At 51.2% G+C, this 18,905-nt stretch overlaps 1 protein-coding gene, 1 long non-coding RNA gene and 1 pseudogene across 6 annotated transcripts in view; 2 read left to right on the forward strand and 1 right to left on the reverse strand.

Moving 5' to 3' along the window:
- On the forward strand, positions 1-15,045 carry LOC308588440. Its single transcript, XR_014008766.1, has 3 exons — positions 1-1,562; positions 3,474-3,579; positions 14,910-15,045. It is a non-coding gene; the product is annotated as an uncharacterized lncRNA (long non-coding RNA).
- On the forward strand, positions 2,026-2,466 carry LOC308588328 (small ribosomal subunit protein uS8 pseudogene; annotated as a pseudogene). Its single transcript has one exon. The product of its transcript is annotated as a small ribosomal subunit protein uS8 pseudogene (transcript).
- HM13 (histocompatibility minor 13) overlaps positions 6,814-18,905 on the reverse strand; it is a 25,607-nt gene continuing 13,515 nt past the window's right edge. For 2 of the 4 annotated variants that reach the window (XM_081196510.1, XM_081196511.1), the window contains exons 8-13: positions 18,286-18,369; positions 17,133-17,169; positions 16,703-16,805; positions 15,052-15,137; positions 10,123-10,300; positions 6,814-6,989 (exon numbers count right to left, since the gene is read on the reverse strand). In XM_081196510.1, coding sequence (XP_081052636.1) covers positions 10,150-10,300; positions 15,052-15,137; positions 16,703-16,805; positions 17,133-17,169; positions 18,286-18,369 — 461 coding nt within the window. In that variant the 3' untranslated portion in view covers positions 6,814-6,989; positions 10,123-10,149. The remainder of the gene's footprint in view (positions 6,990-10,122; positions 10,301-15,051; positions 15,138-16,702; positions 16,806-17,132; positions 17,170-18,285; positions 18,370-18,905) is intronic. The other 2 variants (XM_081196512.1, XM_081196513.1) reach the window with 1 other exon arrangement.

The following is an 18,905-nucleotide window of genomic DNA, read 5'->3' on the forward strand; positions in this document are numbered from 1 at the left end:
CTTAGCTATGTTCGGTTTCCTTGGAATGGAGGTCAGCAGAGACTGCGGTGTCTTTAAGGCATACGGTTTTATTTGCACAAATATAAAAGCTGGGCACAGGATGGAGGGGCTCACAGCACTGACACCCCGACAAATCTTGCTTCGTTGTTAGTCGCAGCTTTGGATCCAGTGCAGAGCAAGCAGGTCTCTGTGATTCCAGCTTCCAGCTCAGCGGACACCCCAAAACTCTGGCTATTGCTCTCCAACCTAGCAGCGAGTTGAGGGGGCTGGAGGAAAACAGGATTCTGAAACATGCAGAGAGTGTCTCTAAGGACAGGAGGCCCCCCCAGATTCAGAAGGAAGCCATCAAATTCATGGGGGAAATTGGGATGCAGGGATATTAGGATCGCTCTGCCCTTTCCTGCTTTTTAATACTGTAGGAATTAATTAGTAGTGCCCTTTGCCTCATCGGTTGCATTGGTCTGTATACTACTGCAATTTTGCTGTTATTGTTTTACCATCTTCGCCTGTACTCCACCTCGAGACAGATAGTAATAGGAAGTAAACAAATACTTTTATAAATAGAATAAATAAATAAATAGCAGCCATGGATAGCCCAACTTGTGGAGGACAAGTGATGTGTGTTTTTTTAAAAAAGGAATGTTTGTTATAGAAACCCAATAAAAGCATTTACTGTATAAGAAGAGAGAAGATGAAGGCTAACTGCTGTTAAGTCACTTTGAGAGTCATCCAAAGTGGTGTCTTCCACTGGATCTTGTGGGAGTGCGTTCCACAGTTTAACAATTCCACAGAAATACTTCATTTTGTCTGCTCTGAATGTTCAACTTCTCCAGATGTCCCTAGGTTCTGAGATTTTGAGAGGGAGAACAACACACCTCCACCCACGTCCACAGCACCATTTAGAATTTTATATGCCTCTGACATACCCCCCCCCAACTGATTTTCGAGCTAGAAGCTCCAAATTCTGTAACCTCCCCTCCTGGAAAAGTTCTAGATGACCCCCCAGTCACACCAGAAATAAACAGATTTTTGCCGTTTGTGGTGATGGCCCAGAATTGCAGGAAGTTCGAGGGTGGGTCCAATTCCCCTAATGCAAAGTAAATTTTGCAACAAGAGACCTTTCCCACTTCCTGACCATTTGACCGTCATTGCAAGGATCAGCCGGAAGCAGCATCCCGCGAACCTATTTTTAGAGGCACTTCCAGGGCTGTCAACTCCCGAAAGGGCTCTGCGCTGGGTTAACTCCCTGACTTTTTTTGCACAGTTGTTTTCGGCGTTTGGTGGCAGAGGGCAGGCAGGTCGGCTTGGCCACAGGGCACAGCTGGGGTCAGCGGGGCGGACGCGTTAAATCTTGGCCCTGCTCGGCCGGAGACCGTCAAAAGATCGCCAGGCGTGGAGGACGGCTGCCCCCCCCCTTGCGAAAACGGCAGGGGACGGTCCCTTGGAAACAGCCCAGCAACAGAAGGCGCCATTGATCTGAACAGGCCGCAGTCTTGTCCAGAGGGCAAAGCGGTTCAATAGGGGGCCAGAAGCAGCCCACCTGCATCAGGATAAACAGAAGGGTCAGTGTGGAAAGAATGAGGGGAAGGAGCTGAAGGAATCCTGCTGAGCCACAATGGGTGGGTGGGGGCTGGAGAGAGGCTGCAGATGTTTTGGCTTTGGAAAGCAGGTCCCCCCCCTTCCAGCTGCAGATCTGAAGCTGCCTGGGCGGCACTGTGACGGACAGGGGGTGGAGGACCCATTAACTACGAACCCCCAAATTTTGTTTGATGCACCAGTTGGTCAGTTGGCGGGGCGCTGCAAAACAAGGGTTTTTTCCGCTGCTGAACAGCAGCAAAACTTTGGCGCAGGTTTGGAGGGGAATCACAAATTTTGGGGTTCGCAATTATCCTTCCCACGCGACTCCATTTCCGAAGCATCCCCTCCAACTCTCCACGTTCAACAGCCACCCGCTGCTTTTGCTATGTGTGCAGGATCAGAGCCTGCTCCCTTGCAAAGGCTTTGCAAAGCTAAATCCCAATTAAAAACCAATCGCAAGCTTTTCCCGCCATATTGATGCACTGGCATCATGGTGCGCATGAATGTTCTGGCAGATGCTCTTAAAAGCATCAACAATGCTGAGAAGCATGGGAAACATCAAGTTCTCATCAGACTGTGCTCCAAAGTTATCGTCCAGTTCCTAACTGTGATGATGAAACATGGTTACATAGGTGAATTTGAGATCATTGATGATCACAGAGCTGGGACGATTGTTGTTAATCTCACAGGCAGACTCAACAAGTGTGGTGTGATCAGCTCCAGATTTGATGTCCAACTGAAGAAATTGGAAAAGTGGCAGAACAACCTGCTACCTTCACGTCAGTTTGGGTGCATTGTGCTGACTTCAGCTGGCATCATGGACTACAAGGAAGCTAGGCGAAAACACGCAGGGGGGGAAATCCTGGGATTCTTTTTCTAAACTTGTAAAAACAGGCAAACTAATAAATTGTTCTAGGACTTGCTGATCAGAAGGTTGGCGGTTCGAATCCCCACGATGGGGTGAGCTCCCGTTGCTCGGTCCCTGCTCCTGCCAACCTAGCAGTTTGAAAGCATGTCAAAGTGCAATTAGATAAATAGGTACCGCTCCGGCGGGAAGGTAAACAGCGTTTCCGTGCGCTGCTCTGGTTCACCAGAAGCAGCTTAGTCATGCTGGCCACATGACCCGGAATAGTAAAGCGAGATGAGCGCTGCAACCCCAGAGTCGGCCACGACTGGACCTAATGGTCAGGGGTCCCTTTACCTTAATAAATTGTTCAAATAGGAAAAAAACAAAACCAATCACAAACACCCCCAAAATAATGGGGGCAGCAAATATCATCATCATCATTAAGCCAACCCAATTTCACAGGGCACACCCCGGCTTTCGAATTCTGCACAATTGCTTAGCATAGGGGTTCCCAAACTTTTTCAGGCCCCCCGCTCCCTCGGGTCCACAAACTCATCCCCAGTAGTGCCCCCAACCCATTAAAAAGCATTATTCGGAATAGCAGGTTGCATGACCTACCAAGGAAGATAAGAGCACAATAAAATTCGAAACGGTAACAATTAGCTGCACAATTCTTCCGAATCCAGCTAAAGCTATTTAGTTGAATTAATTGGGCAAACTCGGGGAACTTGATCCAGTGAGAACAGTGTTTCAAAGACTGGCAAGTCATTTACAACTCCAGTGCCCCCCCTTGCTTCTTAGTGTCCCACTAGGGAATCCCCCCCAGGGGACAGTACCACCCACATGGGAATCACTGCTTTGGCAGGTTAGATGTTCAAATTTAAAAGAAACAGAAAGCGGGGGAGGAACACGCATTTTGGTTTGTGGGAGCAGTCCTGGGCACAGCGTCAAACTATAGCATAAGTTCTTAGCAAACTGCAAGAGGCTGGGTATTTCCCTGGTGCAAAAGGTCTCACCTCTAGGTGATTTATTTTTATTTTTTAAAAAGGCCTTTAAAGGTATTCTCCACTGAAGGCAGGAGGCGGCAGTGCACTGAGCCAGACTTGATCCAGCCAGCTAGCCAGAGCTGTGCGACTTGACTTACAGATACTACGGTATGTTTAATTCTCAGGTCTGCTGTGAATTTACTAGATAACCTTAAGTTGACCACTCACTCTCAACTTTTGCATCCTACATGGGAATACAGTGGTACCTTGGGTTAAGTACTTAATTTGTTCCGGAGGTCCGTTCTTAACCTGAAACTGTTCTTAACCTGAAGCACCACTTTAGCTAATGGGGCCTCCTGCTGCTGCCGTGCGATTTCTATTCTCATCCTGAAGCAAAGTTCTTAACCCGAGGTACTATTTCTGGGTTAGCGGAGTCTGTAACTTGAAGCGTATGTAACCTGAAGCGTATGTAACCCGAGGTACCACTGTAATAATCATACTGATCTGCCTTGCAGGCTGTTGTAATGGTTGCAGGAAAAGTGCGCCTATGAAGTTCTCTGACTGCTGAAATTATAATACAAATTATTTATGTATTGCATTTATATCCAAACTGCTTCTCCAAAGTGGTGCGCATTGGTCCTCCGCTCCTCGTTCAGACTCCACAACAACCCTGTGAGGTACGTTTGGCTGAGAGACCGTGACTGGCCCAAGGCCATCCAGGGAAAGTTTCATGACCAAGTCTCTCCCAGGTGTTTTACAATGCTCTAACCACCACTGGCTATTATTTATCATCATCATGGGCAGCAATTCGCCAGATGGATGGGCCACTGTTTTGCTCAACTTGCAATTTTGCAGGCTCACATCCTCCGAGGACGAATGCTTCTGGCAATACCTGCTTGGAACCAAACTTCCACCTGCGTTCTCATGCAGCCCTACCGGCTGGTCCAGGGAGTTTGTTCTTCAGTGTGGCATTTGCCACCACCGTTTGCTCTGGGAATAGTCCTGCGGCATCTCCTGGCTCCTGCCAATATCTCGGGGCCAAAAGCACAGCGTGAGCAAGAGGCACACGAGGGCACAAGCTGTACACATTTCCCCACCTGGCACTTTTGATGAACCTGTATATGAGAACAGAGCAGGATCTGAAAGGTAAAGACTTTGTTTCTCATCCCTTAAGAGCAGCCCGGGGCTATACTGCCAAATCCTGGAAGACCTTTCATCTTAACTGTTTGGATATCTGGTATTCAAGGGTTTGGCAAGTTGCCCATCTTGAAAAGATATCTCCTGAACATAAAGTCTCTGAAGGGCCGAGCTCGAAGGACATTTCTCTCCTCCTCTCAATAAGGCATGAATTTTTATTTCTTATACAAATATTGAGGCTCATGGTTACTTGGTGCCACCCACCTTTGCAAATGTCTATCTCATTTAACACTATATAGAACCTTTACTCTCAATAATGAAGCAGCTCACAGGTGGTGAATATCTCTATTTTTATACATCTTCATTATTTTGTAAAGGGAATATTTGGATGAGTTAATACTTTATTATCCCTTTGGAGCTATGTTATATCTCTGTGCATTCGTCCCTTCTGGCTGTAATGCTTTGTGGTTTATATTTTTTATTCTTTGCCTATGGAAGGAATGTCCAGGGACTGAAAGTGTGTGTGTGTGTGTGTGTGTGTGTGTGTGTATATATATATATATATGCTTTCGTAGATTTTATATATAGAGAGAGAGAGAGAGAGAGAGAGAGAGAGAGAGAGAGAGAGAGAGATCTTTTCTGTGAACTACCCTGAGACCTCTGGGTATAAAGGTAAAGGGACCCCTGACTGTTAAGTCCAGTCGTGGCTGACTCTGGGGTTGCGGTGCTCATCTCGCTTTACTGGCCAAGGGAGCCGGCGTACAGCTTCCGGGTCATGTGGCCAGCATGACTAAGCCGCTTCTGGCGAACCAGAGCAGCGCATGGAAACACCATTTACCTTCCCGCCAGAGTGGTACCTATTTATCTACTTGCACTCTGACGTGCTTTCGAACTGCTAGGTTGGCAGGAGCAGGGACCAAGCAACAGGAGCTCACCCCGTTGCGGGGATTCGAACTGCTGACCTAATTGGCAAGCCCTGGGCTCTGTGGTTTAGACCACAGCGGCACCTATACCTCCAGGTATAGGATGGTATATAAATTCATTCATTCAATCATTCATTCAATCAATCAATCAATCAATCAAACAACCTTGCATAGATACAAGAGACTCAAACCCCGTTTTGGAACTGGGCACCATGCAGCCAGTGGCTGATGCATTCACCGTGCCCGGCTCTGATTTTTATTTTATTTAATTGCAATTTAAGTTCCTTCAAACTGACAGCTGATTTATCTTTACTCAGGATGACTTACTGACCACTTAGTCAATGAAGCAGCTGGCTGAATAATTCACAAGGCCATGAAGTTAAGCAACTCCCCCTGCTGGTAACACAGGGAAAAACAGCTGTGTGCCAAAAAGGCACATTTAAGTAACGTGGGGATAAAACTGAAGTTTAGATATATTGGTCTGGATGACCCTTTGGCCACCTCATGAGAAGAGAAGACTCCCTGGAAAAGACCTTGATGTTGGGAAAGATGGAGGGCACAAGAAGGGGACGACAGAGGACGAGATGGTGGGACAGTGTTCTCGAAGCTACAAACATGAGTCTGACCAAACTGCGGGAGGCAGTGGGAGACAGGAGTTCCTGGTGTGCTCTGGTCCAGGGGGTCACGAAGAGGCGGACACGACTAAATGACTAAACAACAACAGTTTTGTGTCTCCTGTGGGAGAGAGTTCCATAGTTTAACAGTGCCCCATTGTGGAGCTCCCCGACATGGACTTCCAAAAGGAAAGCCACGGGCCTCCACTTCTGGGGCCAGCCAGCTGCAGCAGATCCTGCAGATCCCGCTCAGATCATTTGTGAGTCAACATCCACTCGTTCAACACACCGTCTCAGCCGATTCGGTGACCTCGTGAAAAAGACACTGCGGAGTCCGTCCTGGTCCTTCAATAACTTTTTTTTTTGTTTTGTTTCATTTTAATATGAGAAGAAGCAATCCACAATACAAAATTTAAAAATCAGCTCATAGTCTCCCTTTCTCTCCCCTCCCACCCCACCCTCCCATATTTCCTTCTTCCCACCAAGACAATGAACGGCGGTCCGGGGAGTGGGCGTCAAAAGGCAGTTGGCGGAAGGGGTGAAGCTGCCTTCTTGCCCCCACCTGCCCCATCCTCTTCCTCCCTGGGGGACCAGGAGGAGCTGCAGGCAGGCAAGGAGGCAGGCAGGCAGGCAGGAGGTTAATATACGGGGCCCCTCCTCCTGCTTTCCACCCACCCCCTGCCCAGCCAGTCTTCAGACAGATGCACACGTACAAACACACATGGCTGTTACACAATCCAGTTGCCTTTTAAAAAACGAAATTCACTTGCGATGGGGAGGCGGGGAGGGCGGGCGGCCAGCAGACGGAGCCCAGCCCGGCTGAGCGTCCCACGGTCATTTCTCCTTCTTCCCTTCTTTGGCATCTCCCGGGGGCACCTCCTTGGGGGCAGAGTTCTCCTCGTAGCTGGGGAGAGACGAGAAAGAGGGAGGGAGAGGGTGAAGTCAGGCGGCACAAGATCCAGCCGGGAGCTCAGCTCTGCCCTGGGAGACAAAAACTGCACACAGAGTTGGGGCAAGTGGCGGAAGTCCCCAAGCACAAAAGACAAAGACGCCTCTTCCTTTTCTGAAACCAAAACAATTAGCCATGTTTCTAGCCCTTAAGGCTCGGAAGAAAGGTATAGAAGATACGTGGGCAGATTGTGCAGAGAAGTGCAGCTGGGTGCTAGGAGAGGACCTCTGCTGGGTCTACGTGGGGCTGCCCTTGAGACTGATCCAGAAACTCCAGCGGGTGCAGAATGCCGCAGGGAGACTCCTTACGGGGTCCTGGCCACGGGATCACATTCACCCGGTGCTCTACCAACTGCACTGGCTCCCGGTGGAGTACAGGATCAGGTTTAAAGTGCTGGTTTAAAGCCCTATACTAGGACCTATATACCTTTAAAGCCCTATACAGCCTAGGACAATCGTACCTACGGGACCTTACGGTCTTCAAACAAAAACATCGTGGAGGTCCCAGGCCACAGGGAGGTTAGGCTGGCCTCAACTAGAGCCAGGGCTTTTTCGGCCGTGGCCCCGATCTGGTGGAACGCTCTGTCCCAAGAGACTAGGGCCTTGCGGGACTTGACATCTTTCCGCAGGGCCTGCAAGACAGAGCTGTTCCACCAGGCCTTTGGCCAGGGCACGGCCTGACCCCCTCCTTTGGCAATCCTCACAGAACTCTAGCCCAATGGTTGCCATTAACTTGATTCTGAGTTGATTTTAGAGTGCTGTATTACTTTTACTGTTGTTAGCCGCCCTGAGCCTGGCTTCGGCTGGGGAGAGCAGGATATAAATAAAATATTATTATTATTATTATTATTATTATTATTATTATTATTATTATTATTATTATTATTATTATTATTATCACCTACTTAACTGTGATGCCTGCATCGCAAGGGGGTTAGGCTAGATGACCTTCGGGGATGCCTTCCAATTTTACAACTCCATTATTCAATACCTTCATCTCTCCCCCCCCCCCAACGCCTTGCAAGAAAAGGCAAAAGGAGCTTAAAGAGCTTGAACTGTCCCAGAATTCAGACCTTTTTCCCGGGGCGGCGGGAGGTGTTGGATTAGAGTTCCCCAGTGACATCATATTTTTCAAGCAGAGAAGGGAAAGCCCTGCCCTTCTACCCCCCCCCCCAAGCCTTTGGTCATTGGGCTCCCTGAGAGGTCGCAGCTCTGCACCCTCCCCTGCAGTTGAAGCGTGGCCTCTAAGCTAAGGCACAGCCCTGGCAAGGTTTTGCAAATCGGGCCCATGAACAAAGCAGATATTCAAACAACGGCAGCCGGGAACGGATGGGGTACCTGAAGCAGAGAAGAAATTCTCCCGGCCTTCCCTGGCTCTGTGTTATGGGGGTGGGGGACAGGAAACAGGGGACAAGAGTGGGGAAGCAAACCCAAGGAACCCCTCAACGCATCAACGGCGCCTGGTTGGGTGTGTTCATTCTGCTGCACCAAGTGGGACAAGGGCAAGTCACGTGGAGGCAGCCCTGTGCCAGCTCCACAGCAGGCTGTGCCAACGGCCAAGGGCGCCATTTTTCCTGTGCTGGAGCCAACGAGGCCGGGCAAGGGCATGAGGCAGCTCCGGAGCAGCAGAAACTCCCTGCTGGGTTGTGCCCGGGGCAGTTCGCTGTGGGAGGCATACAAGCTGCCACCGCAGCAACAACCTCCAGGAAGAGTGGCTGGAGCAAAGAGTCAGTTGCAAGAGGACCCGAGACGAGATGGGTGGAAGTGGCTTTGCTTCCACCACCTTCCGTCTCGAGGATTGCAGGGGGTTGGACTAGATGACCTTTGGGGAACCCAACTCCACGATTCTGTGATTCCAGGACTGGGAGCCTAAGCGCAACCTTTTCCCAGGCTACTGGAGGGAGACAAGTTTACAGGTGTCCAGCCCCCCCCATCTACTAAATTTGGCTCACGGGAACTAAGGGAGAGAAGAATGCAGGCCCACTGGCCAGGCAATAGGAACCACTGGTCCTTCACGCTCCTGAGTGCCATCTCTGGCCGGCAACAGCTCTCCAGGGTTCCAGGCAGGCCTCCTGCAAGATGCCCTCGGGCCTGGAACCTACAACCTTCTGCATCCAAAGCAGGTGCTCAGCCACAGAGCTAAGGCCCTTCCTTCCGGGGCGTCTCCTGCCCCAGCTCCCCACTCCCAATCTGGCCCTTGGCCAGCTGCATTTCCACGCCACCTCCTGGCGGCGGAAACAGTTCTACTGCAGAGGTGCCTTGGCAACTCCACATTTCACTGCTGGGTCGTCATGCCGGTTTTGGGGGCAAAAATCTGGGGCTCGGGGCTTTAGCCAATGCTAGTCCTACTCAGAGCAGACCCACTGACATAAAAACTCCAGTCCATTTCAATGTATCTGCTCTCCATATACTGTAGATTCCGGCATATAAGACGACATTTTAACCCTGGAAAATCCTTTAAAAAGTCGGGGGTCTTCTTATACGCCGGGTATGGGTTCGCTGGGCAGCAGCAGTGGGTTGGCGGGCTCCAGGCTGGGAGGAAGCCGCCCAGCGAAGCTGCCACATATAACTGGCAGCTGCCAATTTGAGGGGTCATCTTATATGCCCTTTCGCCTAATACGCCAGAATCTATGGTATATAACTTTTTTAAAAATGCAAATAATATTGACTAGCAACAGCTCTGCCGCATACCCAGAAGGGTTTCCTGCAGCCCTGTCTGCCAGGCATTAAACCTGTGACCCTTCTTCCCCAGCCGCGGACCAGCCAGCTGTTTTGGACTACAATTCCCATCAGTCCCTGCCAGCTCAGCCATGCCCCCCCATAAGCCCTAGCACCGTATGCCTGTGCTGACTGGCAGTTGTAGCCCAGCCCCCCTGGAGAGCACCAGGAGACAAAGGACCTGGGTGCAACCAGTACATTATGGGGTGGTTGTGGATGCACTTCTTGGTGTCTAGAAAGTGGGGAGAAAGGACCTATGGGTCCCTTCTGGGCATGCATTTGCAGAAGCTGCCAACTCAAGGTACCGAGACCCTCCCTCCCTCCTCTGCCCCCCCCCGTCCCTGGGGTCTAAATCTTGGATCTCCCCCTACCTGGCTACACAGGCAGGCCTGAGAGAGCTACATGGCGCTGGGGTTTTGCTGCCGGCGTCTGTGGGAGCAGGACAGTGTCTGCTGCATGGAGTCAGCGAGGCTGGACGGAGACCCGGAGACGCTAGGGAAATGGGTGAGCCTTGGGGTATGGGGCAAGATTTCGGCGGAGGATTCGTAGCTGCAGGGAGAGAGACACAGACAGGGCAGAGAGGAGGAGAGAGAGAGAGAAAGGGAAAGGCTTAGGAAGGGCGGCAGGGAGAGCGGCTGCAAAGAGGGAGATGGCACAGAGACGCAGCTTTCCCCCCGCCTCACCTGGTTCCACTGCCAGGGCCAGCAACAGATGGAGAACCACCCAACAGAACAGCCCCAGCCCCCCACTCTTCCACCACCGTTTCTGCTATCCATCTGTCCTGACAGACAATGGAGTGCACCTCCAGGGGTGAAGTCAAACCACTGTGTTGGCAAATCCCCAGGGTGCAAGCCTGGGCAGTGCAGATCGAAGTCCTGGGCTGCCCAGATGACAAGGCCCCCCTTTCAGCCTCGCTAATACGGCCCAAAGGAAAGCAGAACGAGACATTTGGCCCCAGCTTGGCTGCAGGAGTTGCAGGTGATACGGGTTACACAGAAAGTTGGAGGATGTTAGGATACTGATATTCCGCTCCACTTTAAAACAGATGTGTGGATTGCTGTACGTCACATGTCTGTTTACACTCCAGCACAGCTTGCTGGGACCTCCCGTTTGTGTGTATAGCTATTGCTTTTGCTGCTTGCTCTTGGACACAAAGGGAGAAGACATGTTTTTCCTTTGTGAATAAACTGCCTGTAAATATGCTCTAACAGCCATCTCCTGCCACTTCTGTTTGTGCAGTGTTATTTACTCTGCTGCTTAGAGCTGTGCTCCAGCTTCTGAAGCTGTGGGGTTGCTGTTTCATGCTGAGCCAAGGACCAGAAATCGCTTGGCTACCGGCCGGTGGGCTGGAGCCAGCTGGGGGCTTCCAAATTGCCCCCGTTCCCTTGGAAGCACCCCAAAAGCAGACAAGGCGCCACCCAGCCACCTTAGGGATTCCACTTGTGTAGGCTTTGCTTCTTAACCTTTTATTCCCCCTCTAGATGTCCCACAATGCAGCAGAAGTTGAGGAGCAGAGTTTTCCTTCTCCTAGATGGGCTACCTTGCCAGGTGGACGAGCCCTTTCTGCCCCTACTGTTGTAACCCTCCTGTCCCAAACACAAGGAGGAACGGACGGAAGGAAGGAGAAGAAGATGCCAGCAACCTGCTTGGCTCAGGAGCTCCCTGTCTGGGAAGCAAACCAGGCAGTGGGAGAGACGAGGAGGAAGAGGAAGATGAGGAGCGCCAGGCTCAAGTGGTGAAGATGCAGGGAAGGAGGCCGGGTTGCGGGGAGGGTGTCTTGCCCGAGGACCCTCCAAACCTTGCAGCTGGCACTGCTCCACAGCTGCCCAGGTGAGAAAAGGTCAGAGTGGTGAGGGCAACGAGCCCAGGACCAAAGGCAGGACGTGGCAGCCTTGCTCTGAAAGCAGCCGAGCCACGAAGCAAAGGTATTCTGAGCCCTCAACGAGATGGTGTCCGGGTCTTTGTGACCACAGGGCCCTGTTTCTAAGAAACACTTTCATTCACGTCCAAACTTCTCTCTTCAAGGAAGCTCAAAATTCACTGGAAAACGGGTTGAAAGCAATTCTGTGCCCACCAGCCCCGCTATGTACAAATGTGCCCTGCGCTTCTGAGAAACACTTTGCCTTGGGTTTTTCTGTTCGATGGCGAAAGGCAAAGGCTAGCCCTGAAGTGTCCCTTGTGCCTCGGACACGTGGAGCTGGCAGGGACCAGCAGCCAGAGCTACCACATTTTCGCTCTATAAGACGCACCTAGTTTTTAGAGGAGGAAAACAAGAAAGCAACGCAAAGCCTCTTGAGTGAAGAGGCAGGAGCGCTCCAGCTGCGCTCAAGAGGCTTTACGTGGCTATCCCTGAAGCCAGAAGAGCAAGAGGGATCGTGCACACTGATCCCTCTTGCTCTTCTGGCTTCAGCGATAGCTGCACAGCCTGCATTCGCTCCATAAGACACACACACATTTCCCCTTACTTCTTAGGAGGGGAAAAGTGCATCTTATACAGCAAAAAATATGGTAAATTGTTCAGACAGTTGATGCAGGTTTTAATCTGTTTTCAGCTTATTGCTGTTTTAACTCTTTGAGCAACTTATTGTTGCTAATTTTTCTTCTGGGCGATTTTCCTTTTGGTAAACCGCTTTGACGGCGTGTGTGTTTTAACAATCAAGCGGTATATAGGTTCTATCAAACAAAGTAAATAAATGGCTTAGTGGGTGATCTCCCAGGTATAAACACCATCAGTTCATAGAAGCCCTACAGGGCAAGATATCAGGCAGGACCCCATATTCCTGCCACTGAAACCCTCCCCGCTTGCCCCAGCCTTTCATTCAAAGCGGCACAGGCAAAAAACCCAACAACGGAACACAAGAAATCCTCCAGGAATGGCTTGATCAGAAGAAAAGCCCCCCAGGGGACTGGAGGGGGCAGGTACCCTCCTCACAGCTTGCCCGGGGTGAAGGTCAGGGTGCCCCCCGAGAGGTGCGAGGCCAGCTGCTGTGCCGCATCAGACCTGTCAGCGCCCCCAGGAACCGGCTGCTCATCAAAGCCACCTGGAAGAGGGCCGAGAGAGGCCGCACGACACCTGCCGGGATTCCTGGGGTGGGGGCCCTTCCGCTCATCACTCTCATCACCAGTTCCTCTTCCTTCCCACCCCCCTCCAAATCCCGCAGCACTTCCAAGGAGGTGGGGTGGGGAGAATAACTCAAGGACTGGCACAGAACCACACAGCTGCTTTTCCACATCCACAGATTTCGCTGCCAGCCATGCAGGGACCCAAGAGGCGCTCGGGCCCCTTTGTGAACCTGATATGGAAATGGGGAGCCTCACCCACTTGCTCATCCCCCAGTTGTTGTTTGGGGGGGGGGAACACCCCTAAATTGCAGCAGACCCGGGGATTTGAATATTTATTTGTGGGAGGCTGGCTGCCCATCACAGAGGGACCCTGATTCTAGGTGGCTCTGGCCCAAGAAGAAGTGAGAACAACTGACTCAGAGAATGTTTCTTGGCTTGTCGTCTTACCCCGAACCCAGCATGTTTGAAAGCGAGCTGAAGTTTAAGGGGGAGGATTTTCTGCACATGTTCAGAGGCACTCCTCTGTATTTCAACAAGGCTGGATCTAACAAGGTCCTCTGTTGTAACCTCCCCAACACTCAGGCCGTCAGTGACATGTTCTGCTACCCCACGGGCAGTGTCTGCACAACGGCTTCACTGCGGAGAAGCAAAATACACACCAGGAGGCTTAGTTTGGTCAGAATCGAGTAAACACTTCCAGATTTAACGCTAAATGCATTACTTCTGGTAAACAAGCCACCATAGCTGCTAGAGAGCCATGGAAATTTGTGTCCAGGGCTTTTTAGACTCGTCATGAACTATCTGAAACCAAAGGGGTGCATTGGTTGCCAGATGTGAAATAGATTTGTATTATTGGTTTTAACCTTTAAAGCCCTATATGGCCCAGGACCCTCATACCTATGGGACCACCTCTCCTGGTATGTCCCAGGGAGGACCTTACGGTCTTCAAACGAAAACATCTTGGAGGTCCCAGGCCACAGGGAGGTTAGGCTGGCCTTAACCAGAGCCAGGGCTTTTTCGGCCATGGCTCCAATCTGGTGGAACGCTCTGTCCCAAGAGACTAGGGCCTTGCGGGACATGACTTCTTTCTGCAGGGCCTGCAAGACAGAGCTGTTCCACCAGGCCTTTGACCAAGGCACAGTCTGACCCCCTCTCTCCTTCTGTAATCCTCATAGAACTCTAGCCCAATGGTTGCCATTAATTTGATTTGAACTGATTTTATAATGAATTGATTTTAGAATGCTGTATTACTTTTATTGTTGTTAGCCACTCTGAGCCCGGCTTCGGCTGGGGAGGGCGGGATATAAATAAATTATTATTATTACTATTACTATTATTATCAGCTCTCCTACCCCACTATTAGCTCAAGGCTGCAGCTTCCTGCCCCTTGGGGTTTTATCCTCCTCCCATTCTGTTGAGCTGGGGAACAAGGAGCAGCGCCATGTAGAGGCAAGCAGAGCCACAAGCCCCCCACTTCCTGCCCAGAAGAATCACAAACCGCAGGTGCCTTGGCCACTCCTGGCATCCATCCATGCCACTCTCAAAATGCTTTTACTGAGCACAGGAGAATGGGTTTGCTTATGCTGCAGCAGATGTTTTGGTCCACCCCCCTTGGATTTCACCTTTGGGGCATCTGTTTGGCCACTGTGAGAAGACGATGCTGGACTAGATGGGCCAATCACTGGCCATGACCCAGCAGGTGCTTCTCGTGTTCTTAATGGTCATGCTGGCTGATGGGAACTGTAGTCCAAAACACCCGGAGGGCACAAGGCTGGCAAAGGCCAATTCACTGACTCATGGCAGATGAAAACGCCAATGACCAGCAGATGGGATGAGGACAGAGCGTCTCCAGTGTGGCACTGGTGGCGTTCAGCTTTCTGGCTCGACCCAGACGCTGGCTGGACCCATCCCCACCTGTACCTTTTAATGGTGTATTTTAATCTTGTTTTTGAAGTTGTATTTCAATCAACTTGTTTTTATTATTGGTTGTTAGCTGCCCTGAGCCCGGTCTCGGCTGGGGAGGGCAGGGTATAAATAATTTATTATTATTATTATTATTACTATTATTATTATTATTATTATTACCTCCTTTCAGAGGCCTACTTCAGACTCTGAAGGCTGTCGGAAGGAAACAGGAGCTGACTCAGTTGTGCCCCATTCCCCGCAGAGTCCCCCAACCCGGCTGGATCTGCCCGGGCAGAATCGCAACTGGGGTGTGGCCGCAAAGCATCTCTTACCTGAACATCTCTGCCACTTCTCCCTTCACCAGAGCCACCAGGAGAGGGAAGCCGATGCAGGCCGGGACCAGGTAGAGCAGGGCCGGCTGAGAGGGGGAAATCAAGGGGGGTGGGAAGCGTTAGAAGGGAGAGAGGGGGCTGGAAACGGGTTCGGGAGACAGACATGGGCTGGGCCAAAACAGGGCACAGAGTGGAACTACAGGGGCACAGCGTTAGTGTGGAGGGCCAGGCTTGATGCACCAAAAGTCCGTTCACCGCTTCACACTCACAAGTCTAAGGAAGTTGGAAGGTCAAGGGTAGAATTACAAATTGACCACAGGAATTGCAGTGGGCCTGCAGGGGCGGTGGGGTCAGAGTTGCCAAGCCAAAGGCACCAAGTGGTTTAAGGGTCAGAGGCAGACTCCTGAGCTGGGCCTAAAGCAACCCTTCCTCCAGATACAGTCATGCCTCATGTTACATTTGCTTCTGGTTGCACGTTTTCGGGTTGCGTCCCACAGCGATCCAGAAGTAACGGAACAGGTTACTTCCAGGTTTCGCCGCTCGCGCATTGGAAACACGCAAAATGATGTCATGCGCATGTGCAGAAGTGGCGAATTGCGACCCGCAGGTTGCATTCTGTTCAGGTTGCAAACGGGCCTCCTGAACGGATCCCGTTTGCAACCAGAGGTACCACTGTACTTGGGACAGCAATTCCCACCAGTCCTGGCTGGGTTGGTGGGAGTCCAGCCTCACCCGGAGGCCCCAGGTTGGTCTGAGCCAGGAAGCTATAGCTCCGGCCTCACGCTGGTGCAACAGGCCATGGGAGATCACTGGCTTCTGGGGTCAGGCAAGCCGCTCTTCTCAAAACACTCGCCTTATCTGTAAAACAGATCTGGGTGAAGCTTCCGACTAAACATAAGAAAAAATTTCAGATTGTGGGAGCCGTTTGACAAGGGAACGGACTACCTCAAAAGGTGGTGGGCTCTCCTTCGCTGGAGGTCTTTAAGCAGAGGCTGGATGGCCACCTGTCCTGGATGCTTTGGCTGAGATTCCTGCATTGCAGGGGGTTGGACTAGATGACCCTTGGTGTCCCTTCCAAATCTGCAATTCTACGTTTCTGTGAAGCGGATCTCAGCTAGCACCAGGGAACTTTCCAATGCAGTGCTCTTTGAGGGAACCAAGATTTGAATCAACCTCCGTCATTACTGGCCTGGCTGGCAGAGGGTTCTTGGCTGAAGGGAGATCGCCAGTTGCCTTCCCCCCTCAGGCAATGAAACCCAGAAGAGGGTCACCTTCCATGAACCCTTAAAGCCAGGAGCCCTCTTAAAAAGAATACCCAACAAGCCAGCTAGGATTGGCGCAGCCGTCTCTCTTTCTGGCCAGCTGGGTCACTGGTGAGATGCCCAGAGGCAAGCCTTCGCTGCTGTGTGGGGCTGTTTGCTTAGAAACCGTGATGTCTGCACTTTTTACATGGGAGAAGCTGTGTGTGCCAGCAGGACACCTAGGTATCCTGATGCTGGTGGGCTGCTGGAACAGTGCCAAACTCCTCATTTCTCATCTGCCCCCTCCCCTTTTCCATCTCCAATTCAAAGAACTTCCTGCTATCCCAGAAGAGGCAACCGGCCGTTGCAGGCAGGTAGGTGGCCTTTGGACGCAGGTAAAGGCGGCTCACCTGGGCATGTTTGAAGATGTGCATGATGAAGATGGTGAGGCCCAGCCCAAAAATATAAGCCACAAAACTGGTGTAGAAGTACGTGTGCGTGTTCCTCTTGAGGCTGAGTCAGGGAAGGAAGCAGAAATGGGCGTTATGGTGATCCAGGGGGCAGGAAAAGCTTCCCTAACAGCCCACCCAACGCCATGAACAGGTGAGAAAAATGTCTCAAAGAAGCAGAGAGATACCATCAGGCCACAAAGGCATGACCAGAGAAAACCTGCTGGGCCCTTGTTCCCCAACAACCCACCTTACCCTCCAACAACGGCCACTCTTGCTCTCAACTGGAATGTTTTCCAAGAGCAGACTGTCACAAAAAGGGCATCACTCAGCAATACAGGATTGCCAGTGGTGGTCTTTCCCACATTCACCGGGGGGGGGGGGGGCTTACCTGATGTCAAAGCGCAGCAGCAAAGCAATGAAGATTCCTGGTTCGGGTTGGGAGAAGAGAGAGAGCGGAAGGGTCGTGGTTAGGGCTACAGGGAGGAGGCTGTGCCAGGCACCCACCCACTCAGCCACGCTGCCCTTCTCAAGGCTCCCTGCTCCTAATATGATCCATGAGGCCGCAGCACCCCCTTGTGGCTGAAAGCAATGTCGAGGCGACTCACTGTGACCTCTGGCAGGGATAGACAACAGGTCATACAGCTCTTAGGAAGAGGTCTAATGGATCAGGTCCATGGCTCCTCTACTCCAACATCCTATGCCACACTGCCGCCAACCAGATGCCTTCAGGGAAACCCTCAAGTAGAATACAACTGCAAGAGCACCCTCCCCTCTTGTAAAGGTAAAGGGACCCCTGACCATTAGGTCCAGTCGTGGCCGACTCTGGGGTTGCGGCGCTCATCTCGCTTTACTGGACGAGAGAGCCAGCGTACAGCTTCCATGTCATGTGGCCAGGATGACTAAGCCGCTTCTGGCGAACCAGAGCAGCGCACGGAAACACCGCTTACCTTCCCGCCGGAGTGGTACCTATTTATCTACTTGCACTTTGACGTGCTTTTGAACTGCTGGGTTGGCAGGAGCAGGGACTGAGCAATAGGAGCTCACCCCACCATGGGGATTCGAACCGCCAACCTTCTGATCGGCAAGCCCTAGGCTCTGTGGTTTAACCCACAGCCCCACCCGCGTCCCGTCTCCCCTCTTGTAGTTTCTGGCAACTGGGGCAAAGGCTCTGTTTTAGCAGAGGCTGGAATGAAAACTTTCGACAGGATAACTCACTTGCCAATCTTCTGGTGTCAAAACAGGGCCAGGTGATTGGCAGGTGGATTATCCCCACCCACCTCCAGGGAACTGGCCTATGGTCTGCCTCCCACCCTGCCCTGGGCCTAAAAGAGTTCCCCACCCATGCGCTATGGAATGTGGGACGACCAATTAACTTTCTAGCTCCACTCCCATTTCTCCGCTAAGCCTCCTTCCCTTTCTCCAGGAGTGCAGAAGCTGCCTCCGTCTTTCCAGCCGATAACCAAGAGCAGCAAGCGAGAGCCAGAGGGGCCGTTCCATCGCACAGAACCGCCGCATAGTCACACACTCCCCGACCCCCTTACCTGGGATGACAATGTCCCCCAGTCCCAGCATGGCAAAGTTGTCGGCCTCCAAGCCTTTCTCTAGAAGATCTTGGGGGAAAACCACTGGGAGAGAGGAAAGAGGGGAGAAGAGGGGTTCAGTCCATGGCAGAAGACAGAGAGAGTCCAGGTTTGTCATTCAAAGACTACAGCAGGTTTGCTTTTAAAAGGGCGAAAGATTTATATGATCTGAAGAAAAACTGAGAACTATTATAATTTTAGAATATCTAACTGTGAAGATTCACAAAATGAAAGGGTTTAAGGTCAGTGAGAAGGAGGAGGGTTGGTTTGAGAAGATATTGAATTATTTAGGCAGGTATGAACAATTTGGGGCAATTAAAATGTTAAAAGTTAAATAACCCTTGTGGAGGGAGGAGCGTTAATGTATATAGAATTGTACATATGGTTGATTTGAATATGTTATTATTGATTATGTATACCCAATGTATCAGTCGCCTGGGGGGGTTTGACTGTGTTTTGGTTGTTGGTAAAAAAATTGAAAAATTAATTTAAATTAAAAAAAATTAAACACACATTGGTGCCTCTCCCAGTGCAGGAAGTCCTGAGCTTCAAGGAGATTAGACTGGCCTCGACCAGAGCCA

Source organism: Podarcis bocagei, assembly GCF_964188305.1.
Source record: "Podarcis bocagei genome assembly, chromosome: 5".
In the NCBI taxonomy this organism is placed as follows: domain Eukaryota; kingdom Metazoa; phylum Chordata; class Lepidosauria; order Squamata; family Lacertidae; genus Podarcis; species Podarcis bocagei.